Source organism: Cololabis saira, chromosome 20, assembly GCF_033807715.1.
Source record: "Cololabis saira isolate AMF1-May2022 chromosome 20, fColSai1.1, whole genome shotgun sequence".
Lineage (NCBI taxonomy): Eukaryota > Metazoa > Chordata > Actinopteri > Beloniformes > Belonidae > Cololabis > Cololabis saira.
In genome coordinates this window covers 1098161-1126153 of record NC_084606.1, presented here as the reverse complement: position 1 = coordinate 1126153, position 27993 = coordinate 1098161, and the positions used below count along the sequence as shown (strand labels likewise).

Sequence of the window (27993 nt, the reverse complement as noted above, 5' to 3'; positions counted from 1 at the left end):
TTAAACGACGTGATTTAAACAACGTGATTTAAACAACGTGACCTTGTGGGTTTGAGAGGAACTTCACTTCGTCTCAGAACCTGGAAACGTTACGACCCGCAGGGTTCTGTGACATCACAGCCCGGAGCAGCATCTTCACCTGCATCTCCGTCTTTAACAGGAGGAACGAGGAGGGGGCGGGGCCAGCAGCTGACTCCGCCCCCTCCTGGTTCAGGGGGCGGGGCCAGCAGCTGACTCCGCCCCCTGATCCAGGAGGGGGCGGGGCCAGCAGCTGACTCCGCCCCCTTATCCAGGTAAAACCAGATCAGAATTAGACCTGTAGTTCTCCAGAACTCTTTTCTGGGCTCTTGTCTCGGTCCCGGACTGGTCTAGATGTTTCCAAGGGATTTGTAACTAATGGTGGGGAAAAAAATCCATATTGCAATATATTGTTGCTCTCTGTCCCAATAATAATCCATAAACTCACGGCAAATATGAATATTTTATTATTATTATTTATGTTAATGGATTTACGCGGTTGTCACCGCACTTTTGTTCATGAACTTTAATTATTCAACTGTACAGTGTTTACATTTACAAGACTAGCAGGCAGTGAGTAAATATACAAATGCACTTTCTTTGTACATTGGATGAAGCACGGAGGTGCTGATGCATGCTTTTATCTCTAGTCGTTTAGATTATTGTAATGCCCTGCTCTCTGGTCTTCCTAAAAAGAGTATTAAGAACCTACAGCTATTACAGAACTCAGCCGCTCGCGTGCTGACGAGGACCAGAGGGCGGGAGCACATTACACCTGTTTTAAAATCGCTGCATTGGCTCCCCGTCCGTTTCAGGATTGATTTTAAGGTTCTTTTACTGGTTTTTAAGTGTCTTAACGGTCTTGGGCCATCTTATTTATCTGATCTGCTTTTACCGTATCAACCCTCACGGACCCTGAGGTCCTCTGGCACCGGCCTTTTAACCATTCCCCGAACCGCGACCAAAACCCACGGTGAGGCTGCATTCAGCCATTATGGCCCCTCTTTATGGAACAGCCTGCCAGAGAACCTCAGGGTTAGTTAGTTAGTTAGTTAGTTAGTTAGTTAGTTAGTTAGTTAGTTAGTTAGTTAGTTAGTTAGTTAGTTAGTTAGTTAGTTAGTTAGTTAGTTAGTTAGTTAGTTAGTTAGTTATTTAGTTAGTTAGTTATCTATGGAACAGCCTGCCAGAGAACCTCAGGACCGCAGAGAACGTTGATATTTTTAAAAGGAGGCTCAAGACACACCTTTTTAGTTTGGCTTTTATCTGATCTCATTTACCTAGTCTTTTCAGCTATTTATTGTATTTATTGTATTTACTTTTTTTTTTTTTTTTTTTTTTTTTTGTAATTATCTTTAAACCTTTAATCCATTTTAGTGACTTTGTATTTTATGTTATTTATTATTCATCTTAAGTTTTGTATAGATTTTTCTAAAATTTTACACTGTTTAGGCATTTTTTACTTTCTTTTAATCTTTTAGTTTTTAGCTCCAGTGTTTCCTCAGGGAGGTCGTCCACACTGAGAGGTGTGTCTGCTCCGCCCATGGGGGTGTCGTCATGGGGATCTCTCAGGCCTGGGTGGCTGGGGGGGGGCTCCACCTTCTGTGTGGGGTCTGTCCCGGTCTGTCCGGGTTGGGGGGGTCTCTGTGGCGATGCTCCTTGTGGTCATGGCCGGTGGAGCCTCTCAGTGTGGACGGCCACCCATAGGTAGTGTTTTCCTCACCTGGATCGTTAGTGCTATGCCATGTCACCAGTCCTCTTACTGTGTGTGTGTGTGTGTGTGTGTGTGTGTGTGTGTGTGTGTGTGTGTGTGTGTGTGTGTGTGTGTGTGTGTGTGTGTGTGTGTGTGTGTGTGTGTGTGTGTGTGTGCACATGTGTATGAGTGTGAGTGAGGGTGTGTGTATGTGTGGGGGGTGGGGGGCGGGGTCGTATGGGATGTTTTAAATTGTACTTTTGATTGTTATTTTATCTCTGTATGTAAAGCACCATGAGTTGCACTTACACTGCATGAGTTGGTGCTATACAAATAAATAAAGTTTAAAGTTTAAGTTTAAGTTTAAGTTTTGGCATTGAATAAATGCATAACTACAGACATTTTCCTTTTTATGGGTATTTTTTCTTTTTCAGTCACATATATCGTGATTTATCGTTGATGACATTTCTTATAATATATGGAATATCGTAGATATCGTGCATGGTGATATTATTGTTACCGTGGGCCAAATATCCCCACAGTATTGAATCGTGAGTTACCATATCGTCCCAGCGCTAATATATATATATATATATATATGTATATATATATATATATTTTAGGAGGTCTGGACTACAAGTGTAATTATAATGTATAAAGAAGGTCTGAGCAGCTTCTCTCTTCATCGCCCAGCCAGCGTTTATCTCTAACTTCAGAGTGTGTTAAAATGTTCCCGCCGGTGAGAGTGAGATAAGTGTAAATCCTCAAACCGGAACAGAACAGGAAGCTTCAGCGAATATTCAGAGTCTGTTCAACGGCTTATTTTCAGCCGACTGCAGCAGTTTCTCGGCTTTAAAAAACCAGAATCCTCGTCAACTCGGGGAGCTGAACTCACGCTGGAGATGGAAATTACAAACACAAAACCGTCTCTTTCATGTGATAAATCTGCTGCGGTTCCTGCAGCCTCGTCGTTGGTCGTCTTCAGTCGGGTGTTGAGTAAAACAACTACAATGAAGCTGCATCTCCGTGTTTCTATTAAAGAGCAATAAAGAAGTACCAGAAGTGCAGGAAGATGTCATTACAAAATAATCTGATGAGACTAAATAAATCCATTCAGTTATTGATCCGCTGATCTTCTGGGACGGTTTCGGTTCAGATTTTTGAGAAACGTGGTCCTGAGAAGAGCAGAGGCTGCAGGACACGAGCCTCGTGTTGCTAAACCAGCCCCAGAAATAAGAGCAGAGGCTGCAGGACACGAGCCTCGTGTTGCTACTGCTAAACCAGCCCCAGAAATAAGAGCAGAGGCTGCAGGACACGAGCCTCGTGTTGCTACTGCTAAACCAGCCCCAGAAATAAGAGCAGAGGCTGCAGGACACCAGCCTCGTGTTGCTACTGCTAAACCAGCCCCAGAAATAAGAGCAGAGGCTGCAGGACACGAGCCTCGTGTTGCTACTGCTAAACCAGCCCCAGGAATAAGAGCAGAGGCTGCAGGACATGAGCCTCGTGTTGCTAAACCAGCCCCAGGAATAAGAGCAGAGGCTGCAGGACACGAGCCTCGTGTTGCTAAACCAGCCCCAGGAATAAGAGCAGAGGCTGCAGGACACGAGCCTCGTGTTGCTAAACCAGCCCCAGGAATAAGAGCAGAGGCTGCAGGACACGAGCCTCGTGTTGCTAAACCAGCCCCAGAAATAAGAGCAGAGGCTGCAGGACACGAGCCTCGTGTTGCTACTGCTAAACCAGCCCCAGGAATAAGAGCAGAGGCTGCAGGACACGAGCCTCGTGTTGCTAAACCAGCCCCAGGAATAAGAGCAGAGGCTGCAGGACACGAGCCTCGTGTTGCTAAACCAGCCCCAGGAATAAGAGCAGAGGCTGCAGGACACGAGCCTCGTGCTGCTACTGCTAAACCAGCCCCAGGAATAAGAGCAGAGGCTGCAGGACACGAGCCTCGTGTTGCTAAACCAGCCCCAGGAATAAGAGCAGAGGCTGCAGGACACGAGCCTCGTGTTGCTACTGCTAAACCAGCCCCAGAAATAAGAGCAGAGGCTGCAGGACACGAGCCTCGTGTTGCTAAACCAGCCCCAGGAATAAGAGCAGAGGCTGCAGGACACGAGCCTCGTGTTGCTAAACCAGCCCCAGAAATAAGAGCAGAGGCTGCAGGACACGAGCCTCGTGTTGCTACTGCTAAACCAGCCCCAGGAATAAGAGCAGAGGCTGCAGGACACGAGCCTCGTGTTGCTACTGCTAAACCAGCCCCAGGAATAAGAGCAGAGGCTGCAGGACACGAGCCTCGTGTTGCTACTGCTAAACCAGCCCCAGGAATAAGAGCAGAGGCTGCAGGACACGAGCCTCGTGTTGCTACTGCTAAACCAGCCCCAGGAATAAGAGCAGAGGCTGCAGGACACGAGCCTCATGTTGCTACTGCTAAACCAGCCCCAGGAATAAAAGCAGAGGCTGCAGGACACGAGCCTCGTGTTGCTACTGCTAAACCAGCCCCAGGAATAAGAGCAGAGGCTGCAGGACACGAGCCTCGTGTTGCTACTGCTAAACCAGCCCCAGGAATAAGAGCAGAGGCTGCAGGACACGAGCCTCGTGTTGCTACTGCTAAACCAGCCCCAGGAATAAGAGCAGAGGCTGCAGGACACGAGCCTCGTGTTGCTAAACCAGCCCCAGGAATAAGAGCAGAGGCTGCAGGACACGAGCCTCGTGTTGCTACTGCTAAACCAGCCCCAGGAATAAGAGCAGAGGCTGCAGGACACGAGCCTCGTGTTGCTAAACCAGCCCCAGGAATAAGAGCAGAGGCTGCAGGACACGAGCCTCGTGTTGCTAAACCAGCCCCAGGAATAAGAGCAGAGGCTGCAGGACACGAGCCTCGTGTTGCTAAACCAGCCCCAGGAATAAGGGCAGAGGCTGCAGGACACGAGCCTCGTGTTGCTAAACCAGCCCCAGGAATAAGGGCAGAGGCTGCAGGACACGAGCCTCGTGTTGCTAAATCTGGTCAAAATTGTCTGATTTAAGCAAAAATATCAACATATTATTCACAAAAATACTTAAAACTAGCAAAATAGTCTAAAATAGTACCTTAATGTAGTAAACATACAATAATAACAAAGAGATGCAATATGTTTCTATTTTTACCTGAATAATTGATTATTATATGTATCATGTCTAATAACATCCCCATCCCTCCTTCAGCATTTACTCTACTCCCTTCATATCCTTCCTGTTTTTATAATATCATACTGCACTATTTTAATTCTTCTTCTCCTGTATATACTGTATATATTTTTCAATTACATGTTTTTTATTTTTTTATCCCTTTTTCTCTGCATGTGAGCTGCTGCTGGTCAACGTGAATTTCCCCACTGAGGAATGAATAAAGGACAATTAATCTAATCTAATTTTCTTGAAAAAAGGTGTTTTTACTTTCTTAGAAATTAGTTTTTGCAGTGTAATTCTCCCTGGGTTATTTTTAGCACGTGTTATTTTTAGCGCAATGGATTTTTTTAGCTCGAGGGTTATTTTAAGAGCGAAGGTTAATTTTAGAGTGAAGGTTTTTTTTAGCGCAAGGAATATTTTTACCTCGAAGGTTAATTTTAGCGCGTGGGTTATTTTTGACGCCAGGGTTATTTTTAGCGCGAGGGTGTCAGGATTTGACAGTTTGAGTTTCAGTTCTGTCTGTTTCTGCCCTGATTGTCGTCACCTGTGTCTCATTAACCCGGTTAAATCTGGTCTAGTCTTCCCTGTTCCTGCTGGTCCGGACTGTTTCCTCCTCCATGTTTCTCCTCGTCTAGTCTTTTGATCCTGCTCATCAGCGTTTTTGCAAATAAAATAATAATAATAAATAAATAATAAATAAAATATAGGTTTTTCACGACTCCTGCCTCCTGCTCTCCTGCATTTGGGTCCTCAACAAACCACTCCGTATCCTTAGTCCCCCGAAGCTCCTGGGTTATTTTTAGCTCGTGGGTTGTTTTTAGTTTGTGGGTTCATTTTAGCTGTTTTTTTTTAGCTCGTCCACGTTGGCGTCTTCAGGCTTTTGATTATCCCGGTGAAACTTTGGTAACATCAGGGGAGTTCCACCCCCGATGTTGGTCTCCGTGCAGTTAGCCTTAGCCTTAGCCTTAGCCTGGCACCTTAGCGACCACGCTGCCACGCCGTGACCCGTCATTCACACACGTTACGTGTAATTTGGTCCATTATGTTGCAGTAAATACAACATATGGGTCAATGACGAATAAGGATTTTCAACAGGACAATTTTAAAATAATAAAAAAAGAATATCTATTGCAGTAGTTCAAACATTAAGAATGTTGTGTACACATACATTCATATAAAAATTTTAAATTAAGTGATTTTTTGTCAAGATGAATTGGCACTAGCCTTAAAAAAGGTCATGTGGTGCAACCATGATTCATATTAAAATAAATTAATTTCCTTAACATTTTCAGTTTTCAGTATTTTACAAAAGTGGTTATTTTAAAGGTTGCGCCACATGATATTTCATAAAATGGACTTCAGTCAAACTTTGTTTGTATATTATGATGGAAATATAAATATAAATGTGTATAAATCTTACACACTACAAGACATTTTGGAAATCATTCCAGATAAAAGAAGATTGATTTAAAAACATTTAGAGTGATTTCAAAAAAAGTTTTCAAAACAAGAGTCCTGGTCGGACGGTCAAACCACATGACATTTAGACGCTTAAAACAACAACAAAATCCCAAATAACTAGTATTTTTGGTAAAATTCAAGTGAGTCCATATGAGGGACAGGTGGTTCATATATCTGGTATTTTTTTATCCATTTAAACCTTTTTTGAATTGAAAGAAAATCTGTTTTTCAGAAAATACAGGCGTCACGTCATTGACCCGTATTCAGTGTTATAATACTGAGCTCCTTGCCCGGGTTTTCCTGGTGTCGAGCAGGAAGAAGAACTTTTACAACAACAGGTGAATTCTGACTTTAACCCTCGTGCTGTCTTCTGGTCAAGGGTTAAGGGAGAAAAGAAGGAAGGAAGTAGGAAAGGGAGTAAGGAAGGGAGAAAAGATGGAAGGGAGGAAAGAAGGGAGAAAAGATGGAAGGAAAGCAGAAAGAAAGGAAAGAAGGGAGAAAAGGAAAAAAGGGAAGAAGGAAAGAATGGAGAAAAGGAAAAAAAGAAGGCAGGGAAGAAGGAAGGAATAGAAAAAAATAAGGAAAGAAGGAAGGAAAAGCAAAGAAAGTAAGAAAGGAACGAATGACGGAAGGGAGGTAGGAAGAAAAATGAGTAAAGGAGGGTAAAAAAGGAGGAAGAGAGGAAAGGAAGAAGGAAGGAGAGAGCAGGAGGAAAGCAGGATGGAAGTAGGAAAGGGAGTAAGGAAGGGAGAAAAGATGGAAGGAAGTAGGAAAGGGAGTAAGGAAGGGAGAAAAGATGGAACGGAGAAAAGATGGAAGGAAAGGAGAAAGAAAGGAAAGAAGGGAAGAAGGAAGGAATGGAGAAAATAAGGAAAGAAGGAAGGAAAAGCAAAGTTGGTAATAAAGGAACGAATGACGGAAGGTAGGTAGGAAGAAAAAGGAGTAAAGGAGGGTAAAAAAGGAGGAAGAGAGGAAAGGAAGAAGGAAGGAGAGAGCATGGGAAAAGAAGGAAGTAGGAAAGGGAGTAAGGAAGGGAGAAAAGATGGAAGGGAGGAAGGGAAAAAAGATGGAAGGAAGGGAGAAAAGGAAAGAAGGGAGGAAGTAGGAAAGGGAGAAAAGATGGAAGGGAGGATAGAAGGAAGTAAGGAATAAAGGAGAAAAGAAGGAAGGAAGTAGGAAAAGGGAGTAAGGAAGGGAGAAAAGATGGAACGGAAGAGGGAAAAAAGATGGAAGGAAGGGAGAAAAGGAAAGAAGGGAGGAAGGAAAGAATGGAGAAAAGCAAAAAAGAAGGCAGGGAAGAAGGAAGGAATAGATAAAATAAGGAAAGAAGGAAGGAAAAGCAAAGTTGGTGAGAAAGGAACGAATGACGGAAGGGAGGTAGGAAGAAGGAAGGAGAGAGCAGGAGAAAAGAAGGAAGGAAGTAGGAAAGGGAGTAAGGAAGGGAGAAACGATGGAACAGAGGAAGGGAGAAAAGATGGAAGGAAAGAAGGAAGTAAGGAAGAAAAGCGCCCTAACGCTGACCCACCTGCTTCCCGTCCAGCGTGTAGATCCTACAGGTGAACTCTGACATTAGCTTACTGACGTTAGCTTAGCGCCCTAACGGACCCACCTGCTTCCCGTCCAGCGTGTAGATCCTACAGGTGAACTCTGACATTAGCTTACTGACGTTAGCTTAGCGCCCTAACGGACCCACCTGCTTCCCGTCCAGCGTGTAGATCCTACAGGTGAACTCTGACATTAGCTTACTGACGTTAGCTTAGCGCCCTAACGGACCCACCTGCTTCCCGTCCAGCGTGTAGATCCTCTTGACGGCGCCCGAGTCCAGCTTGATGGCCTCCGTGATGTCGGCCAGCACCTGCTGGAAGGAGTGGGCCGTCTTCTTGTTGAGCAGGATCCTGACGGCCTTGCGCGGCTTCACGCCGCTGCGGATCACCGTCACCAGCTTGGGCTTGATGAAGTCCTTGCTGTCGCGGCCCTCGCGCCCCTCGCGGGCCTCGCGGCTCTCCACCCCCCGATCGGCGTTTCCCCCGGTGGAAACGCCGGCCGACGCCGTCGGGGCCCGGGCCGCCCCACCGCCAGCGCTAGCGCTAGCGCCACCGGCCCCGGCCCCGGGTTTCCAGCTGGGGGTGGAGATCTTGGTGTAGTCCACCTTCCGGTACGGCTCGTTGGAGGCGCAGACGTAGCTCTCGCCTGAGCAGGAGACACACGAGGGAGAACTGGGATTATTACCAGAGAATCCATTTGATTCCAATTCTTAAGATTCAGAATCGATTATCAACATTTGATTTGATTCGTTCCGATATTGATTTGGGTTTGTGTTATTAAAACTGTTTTTGGAGCTGTTGCATTAATTATATGACTGTAGTTCTGCAATATGGAGGATTTTTAGTGCCATGGTCAGAACGCCTCTCCATCCCTCTCACCTGTCTGGGCCTGTAGACCCTAAACTACACCCTCAAACTACACCTTTATGCTCTTCAAACTACACCCTCAAACTACACCTTTATGCTCTTCAAACTACACATTTATGCTCTTCAAACTACACCCTCAAACTACACCTTTATGCTCTTCAAACTACACCCTCAAACTACACCTCGGCTTCAGGGGAAAATGTAAATGTTTGTTTTTTAATACATTTATGGAATTACTCTGTTCTAGTCTATTCTATTATTTAATACATATAAAATAACTACAAATGCAAATCAGAACAACATGATTGATTTCAATTCAATTCAATTTTATTTGTATAGGGTCTATTACAACATAGTTGTCTCCAGGATCTTTCCAGAACCAGAACATGAACATAAACATAAACCCCCGAGCAGTTATTACATAAACAATGGCAGGTAAAAACTCCCCTAGTGGGAGAAAAACCTTAAGCCAAACAGTGGCAAGAAAAACTCCCCTTTAGGAGGGAAGAAACCTGGACCGCAGGCAGGTGGAAGCAGCAGCGGGATGACCAGGGTATTATTATTATGACACTAGGTATTATCTTTCCCAACACTTCCCTCCTCATATCTTGAACAGTGATGTCCCAGCGTCCTTGACAACGATCAATCTTGTTTTTAGCTCTGCAGCGTTACTAAATTACAAAAAATGAAAAGAAGGCAGGCAACCCTGCAATTTTTTTTGCAAAAAAAGAAGGAATGATGGGTCCAATGTTGCCCCGGCAACGGAGGGAGTCAGGCTGTTAACGAGGCTGTTAGTCACTGATTAATTATGCAAGTTCATCTTAAGGTAAGATATCAAATCACTCTACCCTCTTATAAATCTGTTTAAGGGAAATATTTAACTTTTTTTACTCTCTCTTTCTTTATCTCTTCTGCGCCCTCCCTCTCCTTTTTGCATTTGGATTTTAACTGTTTTGAGTTAAACTGGGATGTCGTGATATTGTTGCACTGATATAGTGAATGAAGAGACAGAATGAGTTAAATTGCGTTATTTCCTCTCTCTAACTGGCTCTTGCTGTCCATGGTGCAGAAAACGGATGTGTATTGCGTAAAGGTGCGTTGACTGAATTGATCAACACGTTGTTAAAGTGTTCATAGTTACGTTAGCAGGATGTGAGCGAGGCTGCATTTGAAAAAGTTAAAGTTTTCTTAACACAGATAAGCTACATAGCAAACTTCTGTGACTCGTAACCTGGCCGTACCTTAGCTCTGACTGAATTAACGCTGCCTGTCTGGGCCTCTAGCTCTCAAACTACACCTCTTTATGCTCCTCAAACTACACCTCTTTATGCTCCTCAAACTACACCTCTTTATGCTCCTCAAACTACACCTCTTTATGCTCCTCAAACTACACCTCTTTATGCTCCTCAAACTACACCTCTTTATGCTCCTCAAACTACACCTCTTTATGCTCCTCAAACTACACCTCTTTATGCTCCTCAAACTACACCTCTTTATGCTCCTCAAACAACACCTCTTTACGCTCATTTTGCTCTTTAAACTACACCTCTTTATTCTTTATGCTCTTTAAACTACACCTCTTTATTCTTTATGCTCTTTAAACTACATCTCTTTATTCTTTATTCTCTTCACGCTCACACAGCCGTCTCTTCCCTCGGGCGTCGTGCTCACAACCTTGTCTTTTCAATGCGACTTTGCAAGTCAAAGCGTCTCCAGGTGATTATTCAAATACCTGAACACAAACACCTGCTGGTGTTGGATGGAGCTAGAACAGTCTCATCATTCACAAATGCACACACCGTTTCACAAATGCACACACCGTTTCACAAATGCACAGAACAATTCACACGTGCGTAGGACAAGATACAAAAATGTGTTTTTGATGCTACACAAATATAACCTGACTTTTGAGACTCTCCTGACGTGACATATGTGTGGCTATGTGTGCGTATGTGTGCATGCATGAATGTATGAATATGTATATGTGTGTGTGTGTGTGTGTGTGTGTGTGTGTGTGTGTGTGTGTGTGTGTGTTTATGTGTGTGTTATAATCCTATCAAAGCTCCACCTGAAGTGTATCTATAGTGGGGGAGGCAACCCCGCCACCCACGAGACCAGAGGCCGACAAGGAAGAACCCGGAACCCAGGCCACCAGCAACCCCACAGAGGGGAGAAGAAGGAGGGAGGCAACCCACCGCCTGCGAGGCCTGCGAGGTCCGGGCCGGACAGGAGGCCCTCACCCTTCAGGCCAACGACCCCCACCCGGCGAGGGGCCAGCCTGCCCGGAGAGACAGAGCCGCCCCGGCCGCCGACGCGGGCAGGCGCACCCGCCCCCACGAAAGTGGCCCTCCAAGACCAGAGGGGCGCCCCGCCACGGAGGCAGCGGGGGGGACCGGAGACGGGCCCGGAGAGAGGGAACCCCCAACAAGGCGACACGCGCGCAGGCCCGACAACGGAGGGCCCCAGACCCAGGCATCCCATTCATTCATCCATTCATCTATCCGATATCTATAATAATAATAATAATAATAATAATAATAATAATAATAACCATCTTTGTATGACATAATGTTAATAAATTATTAAATTTTGTTGTCCTGCCAATGGAGACTTAAATCCTCCATGGCAGGACCCTTGCACACCGCATTCTCACCGACACAGACACACAATCACGCACCGTTTCCCCCTCCCCGGGGGGTCCAGCACGGCCAGAAGGCACCCCAGGCTGCACGGCGAGCCCCGCCGGGCCCGGGCATCGCGACCCAGCTATCCCAGGCCAGCGAGGGAACGCGGGTGATGTGGGACCCCCTCCCGCCCCTGGTGTTGAGTGTATGTGATTAATGCCATAAAAACAGGAAGGGGGAGGACAAGGTATAAATTTGACACCGACCCGATTTTTCCGGTCACAGTGAATCAAAGACATAAGGACAACTATTGTGCAAAAAACCAAAACAAAAAAAATCACACACACACTAAGAAAAGAGGCTGAAAGTTCACGACTGCTTCAAACCGGAAACCAGAAATGCGTTGCTACCAAGCGAAACAATCACAGCCCTCTCGTCTGCGTTTGGTCTGCGTCGCCTCGACGCGTAGTTACAATTTCTGGGAGGTGCAGGTCAGCGACGGCGTCAGTGACGGTGTGTGGTCTGCGTCGACGCAAACCACACACCGTAGGCATGGCGTAGTTTCGACGCAGAACCAGAACTCAACCTTTAATGCAGAGTTTCCGGCTGTGAATGGATCCATCTCCCCCCGGTGAAAAGTGCTCAGGCCCGACGGCGCTTTAGTCTTCCAGCAGATCTCCGGCGGAGCGGCTTCCTGCCACTTACGCCTGTTAGAGCCATCAGAACCAATCACAGATCAATATTCCTGATGTGTGTGTTAGCGGCGCTGCTCAGCTCCAGCCACACCTGCACATCCTGCAGGATTGATTGATTTTGAGTTTTAATTCGGTCCATTTGGATACAACATAATACAACAAAGAAATAGTCCAATATTTTAAATGGCACTGTAAAGGTACAAGCTGAAGCCGAGGCTTATTATTACGCTTTTATGAACCTCGACTCAGGAGGTTTTAGACTAAACAAAACCAGTCATTTGGATTCAAACATTGAAAAAGAATGGATATATTGGACAAGTAATACCTCTGGTATCTAGACAAGAAGCAAAGACACAAAAAAAAAGACAAAAACAAAACAACAAAAAAACATACCATAAATTAAAGCTGCAAGCAGCGATGAACGGGCCCTCGCACTCATGGCCACCGTCCCCCATAAGCATATCAGAAATGACACCACCCACGACTTCCTATGTCAAACCATTCAAAAGTTATGGCAGAGAAAAGTATTCTAGGGGGCGCTGTTGAGCCGTTAGGCCACGCCCATTAATGCAAACCATGAAATATCAAATTTATCGCCAGGCCTGGCTTGCATGCAAAATTTGGTGACTTTTGGAGAACTATCAAATATGGACCAATCAGATGAAGGGGGGGCGCGCTTTTTGGCGTCTAGCGTCGCCACGGTAACACTTTTGAAAGAGAAAAGTAATGCGTGTAATCCCAGGATGGAGACGCACATTTTGATGTATTACACACCTGGGTGCACGTTACGGTTCGGGCTGAATTAACTGGCGAAGGAATGGCATAAATTGCGCCAAAATGACACGATTTATTCAAAATGTTCAAAATGGCTGACTTCCTGTTGGGTTTCGGCCATGGCACCAAGAGACTTTTCTTTAAGTTGCGACATGATACATGTTTGTAGCGATTTTCGTGCATGTACATCAAACCGTATTGTGGGGCTTGAGGCACAAAGTTTTCTAGGGGGCGCTGTTGAGCCGTTAGGCCACGCCCATTAATGCAAACCATGAAATATCACATTTTTCACCAGGCCTGGCTTGGTGCAAAATTTGGTGACTTTTGGCGCACGTTTAGGGGGAAAAAAGACCCTCATTTCGTCAAAAGAAAGAAAGAAAGAAAGAAAGAAAGAAAGAAAGAAAGAAAGAAAGAAAGAAAGAAAGAAAGAAAGAAAGAAAGAAAGAAAGAAAGAAAGAAAGAAAGAAAGAAAGAAAGAATTCCTACAGATAAATTAGGGCCTACATTAGACTGTAAGTGCGAAGGCCCTAATAAAGAGGTGGTACGAGTGATAAAGTGTTTTTTGTCTCTAGACCTGGAGACACGACCCCCCCCATCCCTCCCTGAGAGCGCCCTGCATTGATCCGTTAACAGTTGTTGAGCTGCTGATGAACAGACATCAATAATGAACACAGACATCAATAATGCAGGTGAGGCGGCGTCACCACGGCGACGGAGGAGACATCTATTGATTTATTCATCAGAGCTAAAGCGGCCGATAATCACACACTTTCCTCCTCCACCCCCACCCGGGTCTCGGTTGGTTCAGGAGAGGATTCCCACCACAATCATGATCAATTACCTTTTTATTTTCATTTTTCAGACTATTGCATGAGCAGAATAAAAGTTTAAAACCATAAAAGTTAGGGGGGTAACAATATATCGTGCCACGAAATTTTGCGAAACAAAAACGTCAGGATACGTGTCGTGGAGGTGACAAACTGTAGTTGATATTTGGTCATTAATTAATGAATATATTGTGTTTACTAGTAACATCCTATTGGTGCAACAACCTCGACCCGCGGACGGAAAAAGTCGAAAAGTCGAGAAAAAAGTCGAAATGTTGAGGAAAAAAGTCGAAATGTTGAGAAAAAAGTCGAAATGTGAAGAAAAAAAGTCGAAATGTCGAGAAAAAATTTGAAATGTTGAGAAAAAAGTCGAAATGTCGATAAAAAAGTCGAAATGTCGAGAAAAAATTTGAAATGTTGAGAAAAAAGTCGAAATGTGAAGAAAAAAAGTCGAAATGTCAAGAAAAAAATTTGAAATGTTGAGAAAAAAGTCGAAATGTCAAAAAAAGTCGAAATGTCGATAAAAAAGTCGAAATGTCGAGAAAAAATTTGAAATGTTGAGAAAAAAGTCGAAATGTGAAGAAAAAAAGTCGAAATGTCGAGAAAAAATTTGAAATGTTGAGAAAAAAGTCGAAATGTCAAAAAAAGTCGAAATGTCGAGAAAAAAGTCGAAATGTCGAGAAAAAATTTGAAATGTTGAGAAAAAAGTCGAAATGTCAAGATTAATGTTGAAGTACAATTTAGAGAAAAAAGTTGAAATCTCGAAAAAAAAAGTTGAAATGTTGAGACCAGGGCTTGAAATTCACTTTTTGACCTACTAGCCAAGTGGCTAGTAGGTCAAAAAAGTTACTCGCCAAACAGATTTTTTACTCGCCAAAACCAAAAAGTTGCTTCACTAGAGTATTTCGTCATCACTACTTATATAGCAGTCATAGTAGTACCGTATAACAGTCATCCCGTTCTTCTCAATCAAATGTGCTGTGTAAAAGGACCTTTCAACTATTCTGGAAGAACAGTATAAATCCCTATGCAGCAGTAAGAAGACGCATGAAGTACATTAGATTCAAATATACTAGGCTGACCATATTTTGATTTTCAAAAAAGAGGACACTCGGCCCGGCCACGAGATAGCCTACTTAAATGATACTCGCAGTTTACACAAAGATTCCTTATAATTTTAATATATTTAAAGAATATTTGTCTTATTTCTAGTTAAAATGTCTCATTTTAGTAAAAAAAAATCTCATTACACTTAAAACAAGACTCATCACTGGAAAAAACAACAATTTTCACCTGTTTCAAGTAGATTTTCACTTGAAATAAGTAGAAAAATCTGCCAGTGGAACAAGATTTTATTGCTTGTAATGAGAAGATAAATCTTGTCCCACTGGCAGATTTTTCTACTTATTTCAAGTGAAAATTTACTTGAAACAGGTGAAAATTGTCAAATAAGTTATTTTTCTGGTGTTATTTTTCTGGTGATGACTCTAAATGTTGAAATAGCAGTAAAACCACATTCATTGATGAAATGACATAAGGGATGGAAAGGAGGGATGACAGTTTTACAGGGGGGATGATTTGGACCGTTTTTATTTCAGGGGGTATGCCACCCCCCCTCATCCCCCCTCAACTCCAGTACTGGCTACAGTAACTGTTGTGGTGTTTCACAGTATGAAATTCCAATGCACCCTCCGCTGCATTTACAGCATCCTCTGTTTTTCCGGGTCTAAGAACTCGGTCAACTTTGAAGAGCTACTCTCACTCGCACTGCCTTCTTATGTGTTTCTGTGTCGGATGTCGATGTGAGCTGCATGTCTCCGGCACCTTTATTGGACACAGAAACATAAGTGCCAGCTTTGGCACATATGTCCCGACCGGATTTTTTGTTTTCAGTGCATCTGTGAAGCTGCATTTTCGCTTCGGCATCTTGGCAGCGTGTGCCCGGTAAGCGACACCGCCGCTGTCTGCTGCTTTCTTGTTGAGTGTTGGAGATCCGCCCACAAGGCAGTTTAGTCAGTTTAGTTTTCTTTAGCTTCTTCTTTAGCTTTAGTTTAGCTTCTTTCTTTTTAGTTTTGTAGTTGTTATGTTCCCTCGTTTACTTTTCTTCTTCTGACCTGTTAGCGGCGCTTGGCAACCAACGAAAATGAGCATTACCGCCACCCTCTGGATTAGAGTGGTATAATTTTTCTAGGTCGCCAAGTGGCGAGACAGCCAAAAATATGTCTCGCCACAGCAAAATCTAGGTCGCAAATGGCGAGTGGCGACTGCTAATTTCAAGCCCTGGTTGAGACCATGAAATTTCGCGATACGATACGACAGGACACGATACGTGTCGTGGAGGTGACAAACTGTAGCTGATATTGGGTTATTAATATGAATATATTGTGTTTACTAGTAACATCCTATTGGTGCAGCGGGATCACGTGACGACCTCGACCCGCGGACGGAAAAAGTCGAAAAGTCGAGAAAAAAGTCGAAAGGTCAAGAAAAAAGTCGAAATGTCAAGAAAAAAGTCGAAATGTCGAGAAAAAATTTGAAATGTTGAGAAAAAAGTCGAAATGTCAAGATTAATGTTGAAGTACAATTTTGAGAAAAAAGTCGAAATCTCGAAAAAAAAAAGTTGAAATGTCGAGAAAAAAATCAAATGTCGAGAAAAAAGTCGAAATGTCGAGAAAAAATTCAAAATGTTGAGAAAAAAGTCGAAATGTAAAAAAAAAAGTCGAATTGTCGAAAAAAAAATTTGAAATGTTGAGAAAAAAGTCGAAATGTAAAAAAAAAGTCGAAATGTCGAGACCATGAAATTTGGCGATACAAAAACTTCACGATACGTGTGGTGGAGGAGACAAACTGTATTGACGTTAGCAGAGACGTAACTGACGTTAGCGTCTTTGCGTCTCTGCTAACGTCAGTTACGTCTCTGCTAACGTCAGTTACGTCTCTGCTAACGTCAGTTACGTCTCTGCTAACGTCAGTTACGTCTCTGCTAACGTCAGCTACGTCTCTGCTAACGTCAGCTACGTCTCTGCTAACGTCAGTTACGTCTCTGCTAACGTCAGTTACGTCTCTGCTAACGTCAGTTACGTCTCTGCTAACGTCAGTTACGTCTCTGCTAACGTCAGTTACGTCTCTGCTAACGTCAGTTACGTCTCTGCTAACGTCAGTTACGTCTCTGCTAACGTCTGTTAACGTCTGCTAACGTCAGTTACGTCTCTGCTAACGTCAGTTACGTCTCTGCTAATGTCAGTTACGTCTCTGCTAACGTCAGTTACGTCTCTGCTAACGTCAGTTACGTCTCTGCTAACGTCAGTTACGTCTCTGCAAACGTCAGTTACGTCTCTGCTAACGTCAGTTACGTCTCTGCTAACGTCAGTTACCTCTCTGCTAACGTCAGTTACGTCTCTGCTAACGTCAGTTACGTCTCTGCTAACGTCAGTTACGTCTCTGCTAACGTCTGTTAACGTCTGCTAACGTCAGTTACGTCTCTGCTAACGTCAGTTACGTCTCTGCAAACGTTAGTTACGTCTCTGCTAACGTCAGTTACGTCTCTGCTAACGTCAGTTACGTCTCTGCTAACGTCAGTTACGTCTCTGCTAACGTCAGTTACGTTCCTGCTAACGTCAGTTACGTTCCTGCTAACGTCAGTTACGTCTCTGCTAACGTCAGTTACGTCTCTGCTAACGTCAGTTACGTCTCTGCTAACGTCAGTTACGTCTCTGCTAACGTCAGTTACGTTACAGAATAAAAAGAGGACGGGTCTCACCTTCCACCAGCTCGTCCATGCTGGTGATCTTGCGGTTTCCGTCGGTGGTGTAGATGGTCCGGACTCCCTGCGGCAGGTGCTGGTTGTCGGCCAGCGAGCGCGTGAGCTCCATGAGCAGCGCGTCGTAGGACCGGAACCGGTCGCTGGACACGGCGTACACCAGGCCCTTGAAGTAGCGGTCGCCGTTGCGGAAGAACCGCACCTTACGGGGATATTACATTAAAATAAGTGATTCTGAAATTGAAAGAGTATCTGATATAAAATTCTTAGTAGGAATGGGTGATATTTTACCGTTCACGATTTACCGTCAAAAAAATTCTCCACGGTAAGAATTTGTATCTCACGGTAAAAATAATAAATTCCTGTTGATGATGTTTTTGTGTAAAACTGATTTATGGTTCTGTGTTAAATCCACACACAACGTACAGGAAGGAAGGAAGGAAGGAAGGAAGGAAGGAAGGAAGGAAGGAAGGAAGGAAGGAAGGAAGGAAGGAAGGAAGGAAGGAAGGAAGGAAGGAAGGAAGGAAGGAAGGAAGGAAGGAAGGAAGGAAGGAAGAAACGAGCCAGAACGAACGAAAGAAAGAAAGAAAGAAAGAAAGAAAGAGAAATGAGCCAGAACGAAAGAAAGAAAGAAAGAAAGAAAGAAAGAAAGAAAGAAAGAAAGAAAGAAAGAAAGAAAGAAAGAAAGAAAGAGAGAAAGAAAGAAACGAGCCAGAACGAACGAAAGAAAGAAAGAGAGAAAGAAAGAGAAATGAGCCAGAACGAAAGAAAGAAAGAAAGAAAGAAAGAAAGAAAGAAAGAAAGAAAGAAAGAAAGAAAGAAAGAAAGAAAGAGAAATGAGCCAGAACGAAAGAAAGAAAGAAAGAAAGAAAGAAAGAAAGAAAGAAAGAAAGAAAGAAAGAAAGAAAGAAAGAAAGAAAGAAAGATGTTTAGTAGTAGTATTTAGTATCTTTTAGAGCAGCGATTTGGTTCCAAAGACTGAATGTGGTGATAGATTTATAGTTACAAAGATGGAGTTGAATTGGTATTTTATTATCTTTATCAGGATAAAGCCAGAAATGATGGTGATAAATGTTTTAGTCCACACCGCCCATCCCTACTGTGATGTGAGTGAATAAAGAGTTTGATCAGCACCTTCTTGGCCCGTTTCTCGGAGGTGAGGGCCTGCAGCGTGCGGGTCCGGTAGTAGCTGCAGTTGGTGCTGTGGGCCGGACTGGGGACCAGGCTGCTGCCCCGGGAACTGGGCCCGGATCCCGGGCCGCCGCTGCCGGCCGAGTCGTCCCGCCGGGCCCGGGCCGAGCGGCCGCGCCGGGCCTTGTCCCGCTCGTCGAAGTGCTCCAGCTCCAGGCTCTTGCTCAGAGACATGGTGGGGTCGGGGTCGGGCCGGGGGTTCAGATCTCGGGTCTCTGCAAGTCAACGCTCATGTTCCAGAAGCAGAACCGGTTCAGGGTCCAGGTACCAGCCTCTCCGGTACCGATACGTTGGGAATTCCACCCAAAAACCACAAGAAAAACCTTTTAAACTCCGTAAAAGTTCCCAAAAGTAGCTGGAACCCCAACGTTCCGGTGCCTAAAGACACGGATTAATCAGTGGATTAAATCCCCGGGAAGAGGTCGTGTCTACAGGTTCTGGTCCGGTTAGTCCAGCCGGACCGTCAGCGGTTCTGCTGGGACCCCAGCGAGAGTCCAACCCAAGTACGGCCCCGAAACATCCCGGAAACAGGATCCCCGGGGAACCCGGCGGTGAGAAACGGCCAAAGGTGAATCCAATCAAATGGCCAAAGGTGAGTCCTCGTCTATCGCTAAGGTCAAGGTTCTGGTCCTGGTCCTGGTCCTGGTCCTGGTCCCGACCCGTCTGGAGGAGGAGTCTCTGCCGGCCCGGTTTAGCTTCCCCCCCTCCCTGCTGAGATAAAAGAGAGGACAATCAAGACCGGTGTTCTGTCCATTTCTGCTGCTTCGTCCAAAAATGCTACCACCACATAAGCCGATATTTGTCCATCAAAAAATGCTCCTTAATGGTTTTCTACCTTTGTAGAGCTACAATCTTACTGTGTTTTACTCCTTAAACCACTTCCTTTACTGTGTTTTACTCCCTAAACCACTTCCTTTAGTGTGTTTTACTCCCTAAACCACTTCCTTGTCTCTTGCCAGGCCATCATTGTAAATAAGAATGTTCTTAATGACCTGCCTAGTTAAATAATATAATATATATGTTTTATCGTTCTTTTATCGAATCCGTTATCACTTTTTGTTTTATTTGTTGGTTTCAATCTTTGAAAGTCAAAGACAGAAACTTGCTCAACAAGGTTGTCGGTCTAAGCAGTAAAATCATTGGGTCGGCTCAACAAACTTTACAAGAACTTTATAACAAACAGCTGATCAAGAAACTCCGTGTTGTCTGATTCTCACATCCCCTAATAAACAGTTTCAGTTTCTACCATCAGTTACTGCTTACACTCCCTTTTGCAAAGACAAAGAGATAACAAACGGCTTAGCTCTGCATTATTTACAAGACCTGATAGTGCCTTATGTTCCTGTCAGAGCTCTCTGTTCTCAGAGTGCAGGTTTACTCGTAGTTCCTAGAGTATCTAAATGTAGATTTGGAGGGCGGGCGTTCTGCTATCAGGCACCATTACTATGGAACCAACTTCCAATCTGGGTTAAGGAGGCTGACACCACCTCCACCTTTAAAACTAAACTTAAAACCTTTCTGTTTAGTAAAGCCTATAGTTAGTGTTTAGTAAACCTCTAGCTGGTGTTGGTAAATCTCTAGGTAGTGTAAACTCTAGTGTGTTAGAGTCAGTAGTCATAGTTGCAGCTATAGAACAAGACTATAATAGTTAGTCTCAAATATAGCTTGGTGGTAGATATGCTGCTATAGGCCTATGCTGCAGGGGGGACCGACATGATCCACTGGGCGGTGCCTCTCACCCTTCTTCTCCTCTCCTCTTCCCTTCCTCTCTTCTCCATTTCCATTTTTATTTATTATAAATATCTCATAGCTATCGTTTTTGTCCATCGTTCCTGTAGTTTCTTGTGCCGGCCCCCCTTTTTTCTCTTTTGTGCATGTTTGCAGGCCGGAGCCTCGGGAGCTGCGTTCTGGCCTGCGCATAGTATGATGTTCACAAAGTGTAATGAAATTCATGTCATGGGTCGTGTATTTTGAAGGATCAAATACTCAACATCCCATATTATCAATTTTAAATCAATATTTCAGGGTTTAGCATAATTTGATAGTCCAGTAACATCCTATCAAATAATGCATTCAGGTAAGATACTAATCAACACTGCCACTGCAGGATGAACGTCAGCAAACTTACATCTCCAGATACATCTTTAATGTGTCAAAGGTGTTAAATGTGTTCTTTTTGCTGATGATTCCACCCTGCTATTCTCTGGATACAGTTCAAGATGAATTAACTAGGTTAAAACCATGGTTTGACATTAATAAATGATATTTAAACATAAATAAAACTAAATTCATATTATTTGGATACTGTAAACCTAATGATTCAGCCACAAATTCAGATTAATAATATCAAATTAGAAAGAGTATATGAGAATACATTCTTGGGTGTTATTATCGATTATAAACTATGCTGGAAGCCACATGTAAACCACGTTAAGTCAAAATTATCTAAAGCCATAGGAATATTGTATAAAACAAACCAAAATGAATTCCTTCTGTTATACAGCTGTCTCCTAGTCCCATACATTAACTACTGTGTGGAGGTCAAAACCAATCCGGTTTTTATTTGACAGAAAAGGGCTATCAGGATCATAAACAATGCAGATTATTATTCATCCACCAACAATCTATTCATAAACTCACATACTCTTAAATTTCATGACCTGGTGGATTTTAAAACCGCTCAGTTTATGTTTAAAATAAATAGTAACATGCTCCCTGACTGTGTTCAGAAGAGTCAGTCATATGAACTGAGAGGAATATGAATGTTTATGAAAATCAAGACACATTAAGCACACACACACACACACACATATATATATATATATATATATATATATATATATATATATATATATATATATATATATATATATATATATATATATATATATATATATATATATATGCAGAGTCAGTCATTCTGAACTGAGAGGAATATGTATGTTTATGAAAACCAAGACAAGAACGACGGTGAAACAGAGAAGCATCTCAGTAAAATGTAAATGTGTAATACACTAAAATATTTCAGAAATATGTATAAAGACAAGATCATAAATAATTATAAATCATTGGCATAGCCACATTATGTAGATTTATTGTAAAATGGATGGAAAGAATGATGTGTGTATTATGTCTATGGAAGAGTGCATGGATATGTATGTATGTATGAAAAAGTTGAAATGTCTAGAAAAAAATTGAATTTTGGCACATGTAAATCAAGATAGCAAATTTTAAAGTATGAAATTATTTGTTTTGTTTTTTTAAACTTCTCATGAAGTGTTGTTTTTTTTTTACATGTACAAAAATAAAAAAATAAATAAATAAAAAATTTCGAGAAAAAAGTTGAAATGTCGAGAAAAAAAAGATAGTGATAGTGAAATGAAACTGTGTAATAGACTAAAACATTTCAAAAATATGTATAAAGACAAGATCATAAATAATTATAAATAATTGGCATAGCCACATTATGTAAATTTGTTGCAAAATGATGGACAGAATGACGTGTGTATTATGTCTATGGAAGGGTGCATGGATATGAATGCTTATGTATGCATGTGTAGATGAGTGTATATGTATGTACATGTATGTATGTGTATACAGATAATTGCATATATATGTATGTATGTATGTATGTATATATAGGTGGGTTTGGTGTGTGTGGGTGAATGTATTATTATTATTAATCAGGGGCGGAGCAGGGGTCCCAGCCCAGGGGGGGCGAAGCATTCTAGATGGGCCCTTGTGGCCTAAACATCCCCGTTAAAACATAATCGCTAAAAAAATGCCACAGATCAGCCCTCTGACACACAACCACAGCAGCAGCACATGGTCAGAACCATCACATGAGGTTCTAGCACCAGGGATTTACCAGTCATTATGTCAAACCTAATTATAAGCCTAAATTATGCAGACTTAAAGATATAGGTATCAAACTGGAGATAAAAATCCAGTGATGTCTATGGAAGCTCATTTCCGCCAGTAAAAGAAAAAAATAAGATGAAATCTTAGCCTTAAAAATAAAAATATCCCCACGGTAAGTCATAATTATGACATAAAAAGTCATCATTTCGACTTTCTATCTTATAATTTCGACTTTTTATCTCATAATTATGACTTATCGTGGGGATATTTTTATTTTTAAGTTTTCATCTTAGCCATAGATGTCAAATTCGCCGAGTAGCACAATTCACGACACACGTGTTCAACCTACACAACAACAGTTACAATGTGCGACGACATGTATTTAACACAATCAGACACAGCGGTCAAACAGTAACAAACAATATAGCAAAGGTCATATATTCAGAATTATGACAATGTTATCATAGATAATTAATGTTATGACAGCTTACCAATGATGGTTTCATCCAGCAGATGGGCAGAAAACCACTACAAAACATATTTCCATCTGGGGTGGGGGGTAGCACATTGAACGATCCAAAATGCAAAAACTTTAATTTTAAAACTTGTTCAAATCCGAACTATTTCCGAACCATCAGCCGGTTCTTCATCGCCGCAAACCTTTCAATCACTTTGCTCTTATGAACGGCGAAGTCCCTCTCGATCCCTATCTTATAGTCTGGCCTCATCCATGCTGCCTCATCCTTAAAAAGTCTCAAATTCCATTTTTGCTAAAATAAGGCATTTAAATGTCTTAATTTGTCTTAAATCTCCACCCAAGGGTCTTCATTTTATTCATTAAATAGTTTATTTCATCGTTTTGAGGAGAATCTCCTGCGGATGTCCTAAATCTGTGTTGCCAGGTTGGGCAGGTTTCAGCCCAATTGAGCTGAAAAATATATATTTGGGCTGCTTTTCCTGGTTTTGACAAAATATTTAGGAGAAATTATTAACAAAAAAAGTTTCCATTATTGCAGAGAAAAGTAGAAACTTACACAATAAACTCACTGATAATATATTTGCTTTAATTTACTCAATTTTATTGTAGTTTTTGTTTGGAGCCTGAACTTTTTTTTAGGGTATTTGGTAATGTGAATATGAAATGTATTACGCATTTAATAATTCATAGTTTTAACAGAGAATGTAAGATTCGGGCTGGTTTTTCATTTTTTCGGTGGGGTTTACGTTGCATTTGGGCTGGAACCTGTAAGATCTGGCAACCTCAGCAGTGGATTTCTTAATGACTCGTCTTTTTGGTCACAATAAACTTGCTCTCATCAACGGCGATGTCCCTCTGGATTGAGAGCATGGTGAGGTTTGATAGTCTGGTCTCATCAATGCAGCCCGGAGAGAGTTTTTAATCAACTTCAGCTGCTGAAACTCAGCATGACTTTAAGGCTCTGATGCGACAACTGGCTCGACGCATTGCTACGGCGTAGGTTACGCGGCGACGCGCTCCCTACGCCGGGTGTGGGCTGTGATGCTGCGTTGGTGTAACGCGGAACCATAAATCAGCCTTAAACAGACAACATGCCTGCGAACCCGTGCATGACAGGGAGACACACACGGGGAGAAGGGACTATTTCTTTCATTTTTATTTTTTAAACAACTTTATCCTTATGAACACAAGTGTTATACAGTCCAACTTTCCTTATTTTATTCAGAACACTTTTTTTTTTCCTCTTCGGAGTGGGCCCCCCCGGAGCAGTGGGCCCGGGGCGGCCGCCCCCCCTGCCCCCCCGCCTGCTCCGCTAGTGTTATTAATGTATGCACGTGTGTAAATATGAACATCTTGATGCTGTTAGGCCCAGATAGGCCAGTTTGAGCAACGTTTATTTATTTTTCTTATTTATTTACTTTGTTTCTTTCTTTTTCTAATATATATACACAAGACTGTCTCAGAAAATTAGAATATTGTGATAAAGTCCTTTATTTTCTTTAATGCAAAAATGTCATACATTCTGGATTCATTACAAATCAACTGAAATATTGCAAGCCTTTTTATTATTTTAATATTGCTGATCATGGTTTACAGCTTAAGAAAACTCAAATATCCTATCTCAAAAACTTAGAATATTCTGGGAATCTTAATCTTAAACTGTAAACCATAATCAGCAATATTAAAATAATAAAAGGCTTGCAATATTTCAGTTCATTTGTAGTGAATCCAGAATGTATGACATTTTAGTTTTTTTAATTGCATTAATTTTAATTTTCTGAGACAGTCCTGTACATGCAAAAAACTTTGTATTGACTACTGACTTCTAAATCGTGACCAAATAAACATATCAAAATCAAAAATGTATCAATTGTGTAATCACTATTTTTGGATTAATAATAAAATAATAAGAAATTTAAAACAGTAGATGAACAAGAGGGTAAAAATCTAACATCACACTATTTTTCCTCCTGAAGGGAAGCAAGAAATGATGGGCGTGGCAATCAAACTGTGCGCATGCGCAGAGCCACGAAGCAGCAGTTTTCAACGGGCAGCAAGGATGGATAAAACACCGGTTAAAGCACCGACCTGAGACCCAGATAACACCGAATCCCCCCGGATCAGGTCCTGGCCCGGCCCTAACCGCGGTCCCGGCCCTAACCGCGGCTCTAACCGCGGTCCCGGCTCCGCCAGGAACATTTAACCGCTCCCTCCGTCGAGCCGCCGGTGTTCTGCCGAGAAATGCTACTGTGCTGCTGCGCATGCGCACAGGGGATTTTCAAAGTTTGATTGACACGTCCATTGATTTCTGGCACGATGTAAAATGGATAATATGAGAGTATTTGATGCTTCAAAATACACTACCCACGACATAAAGATAAAAGATAAAGATAAATAGAAGAAAAAAAAATTCTATGGCTTTTATTTGATATTCATTCAGTCATTCGCCTTTAATTAACCAGAACATTCTTATTTATAATGACGGCCTGGCGAGAGACGAGTTAGTGGGCTATAGGGAGTAAAACACAGTAAAACTGTAGCTCTGCAAAAGGTAGAAAACGCTTAGGGAGCATTTTTATTATGCAAAGCAGCAGAAATTGGCAGAAAACCGGTCCAGGACTAAAGGCTGATTTATGGTTCTGCGTTACATCGACGCAGACATTACGCCGTAACGGTGCGCGTCGCCTACGGCGTAGGCTCTGCGTCGGTGTAACGCAGAACCATAAATCAGCCTTAACCTGCACCTGCAGGAATATTTAACCTCCTGGAAGTGAGAGGTGTTTTAAACACGGGATGATAAAGATCAGGGATGGATGGATGGAGGGATAGAAGGAGGGATGGAGGATAAGATAAGATATTCCTTTATTAGTCCCACAGAGGGGAAATTCTCAGTGTAGCAGAAAAGAGGATAGTGGAAAACAAGAGGCATCAATAGAAAAAATAATAATACAGTAATAATATCAGAGTATGACACACTATAAACAGTACTGGTATATACAATCATAATAATAATAAAAAATACTGGTATATAAAATAGATAATGGATGATGGAAGGAGGGTGGATGGATGAATGGATGGAGGATGAAGCACCTACCGGTGAAGATGCCGTGCAGCCGGTGTGTTTGTTGCTATGGAGGTTTCTCCTCCTCTCTCCTCTCCTTCTCTCTCCTCCTCTCTCCCAAACCCGGGGGTTCCTCTGGTTCCGGGTTCTGCCAGAACCGCTGCACCTGCCGGGTGACGCGGATGCGGCGGGTGACACCTGCGGGGACGAGCGGGGGGCGCGGGCACGAGCAGCAGCTCCAGCTCCAGCTCCAGTTCCAGCTCCAGCAGCATGGCCGCTGCAGAGAGGAGGACACGCCCCCCGGGACGGAGCCACGCCCCCTCAGCAGCATGGCCGCTGTAGCTGCAGAGGAGGAGGACACGCCCCCTGGGAGGAGGCCACGCCCCCAGGGACGGAGCCACGCCCCCTCAGCAGCATGGCCGCTGTAGCTGCAGAGGAGGAGGACACGCCCCCTCTCTCCCCCAGGTCTTTGTCTATCTCTCTCTTTTTTTTTTAACTTAATTTAAAAGAATTAACACAAAACAGTATACAAGAACAGTATACAAATAAAATATAGAACATGTGCCAGGGTGATGTATGTTATTCAAGAAGATTAAACATATAACACAAGTCTATGGTTTTAATAGCCTTTTCATTTGTTGATTTTAGGATAAATTTCAAGTAAAGTTCCATTTCTTTCTGGAAAACAAAAAAGCGAGGGGTTTTCTTTGAAAATGTACTCTTATGAATATGAAATTTGGCAAGAAATAAAAACAGATTTATCAAAAAGTAACATTTTCCTTCTTTCTTAGGGAAACAATGGAAACCAAAAACAACATTTTCCCAATTAAATTAAAATCTATAGCAAAAGAGTCAATAATAAATTTGCTAATATCTGCCCATAGTTTTTTCAAATGAGAGCAAAGCCAAAATAAATTTGGACAAATAACAGACAAATAACTTTGTCTGCCTCTCGACCATTTCTCCTTCTGTCTTTTGTCTGGAGTGTATATATATATATATATATATATATATATATATATATATATATATATATATATATATATATATATATATATATATATATATATATATATATATATATATATATATATACACATACATATATACATATATATATATATACACACACACATATATATACTATACATATACTTCTGTCCTCACTTCCTGTCCTCACTTCCTGTCCTGTCCTCACTTCCTGTCCTCACTTCCTGTCCAGTCCTCACTTCCTGTCCTCACTTCCGGTCCTCACTTCCTGTCCAGTCCTCACTTCCTGTCCTGTCCTCACTTCCTGCCCTTTCCTCACTTCCTGTCCTCACTTCCTGTCCAGTCCTCACTTCCTGTCCTGTCCTCACTTCCTGTCCTCACTTCCTGCCCTTTCCTCACTTCCTGTCCTCAAATCCTGTCCTCACTTCCTGTCCTCACTTCCTGTCCTCACTTCCTGTCCTCACTTCCAGTCCTCACTTCTGTCCTCACTTCCTGCCCTAACTTCCTGTCCTCACTTCCTGTCCTCACTTCCTACCCAGTCCTCACTTCCTGTCCTCACTTCCGGTCTTCACTTCCTGTCCTGTCCTCACTTCCAGTCCTCACTTCCTGTTCTCACTTCCTGTCCTCACTTCCAGGCCTCACTTCCTGTCCTCACTTCCTGTCCTCACTTCCGGTCCTCACTTCTGTCCAGTCCTCACTTCCTGTCCTGTCCTCACTTCCTGTCCTCACTTCCTGTCCTCACTTCTTGTCCTCACTTCCTGGCCTGTCCTCACTTCCTGGCCTGTCCTCACTTCCTGTCCTCACTTCCTGTCCTCACTTCCTGTCCTCACTTCAGTCCTCACTTCCTGTCCTGTCCTCACTTCCTGTCCTCACTTCCAGTCCAGTCCCCACTTCCTGTCCTCACTTCCTGTCCTGTCCTCACTTCCTGTCCTGTCCTCACTTCCTGTCCTCACTTCCAGTCCAGTCCTCACTTCCAGTCCTCACTTCTGTCCTCAC

The 27993-nt window shown here is 42.8% G+C and overlaps 1 protein-coding gene across 1 annotated transcript in view; it reads right to left on the bottom strand.

Annotated features, from left to right (window-relative positions):
• The window catches only part of LOC133420593 (serine/threonine-protein kinase DCLK2-like), a 58684-nt gene extending 32575 nt beyond the window's left edge, over window positions 1-26109 (bottom strand). The window contains exons 1-4 of the mRNA XM_061710319.1: window positions 26041-26109; window positions 18551-19318; window positions 17417-17618; window positions 8103-8515 (exon numbers count right to left, since the gene is read on the bottom strand). Coding sequence (XP_061566303.1) covers window positions 8103-8515; window positions 17417-17618; window positions 18551-18781 — 846 coding nt within the window. The 5' untranslated portion in view covers window positions 18782-19318; window positions 26041-26109. The remainder of the gene's footprint in view (window positions 1-8102; window positions 8516-17416; window positions 17619-18550; window positions 19319-26040) is intronic.
• Window positions 26110-27993: the final 1884 nt, after the last annotated feature.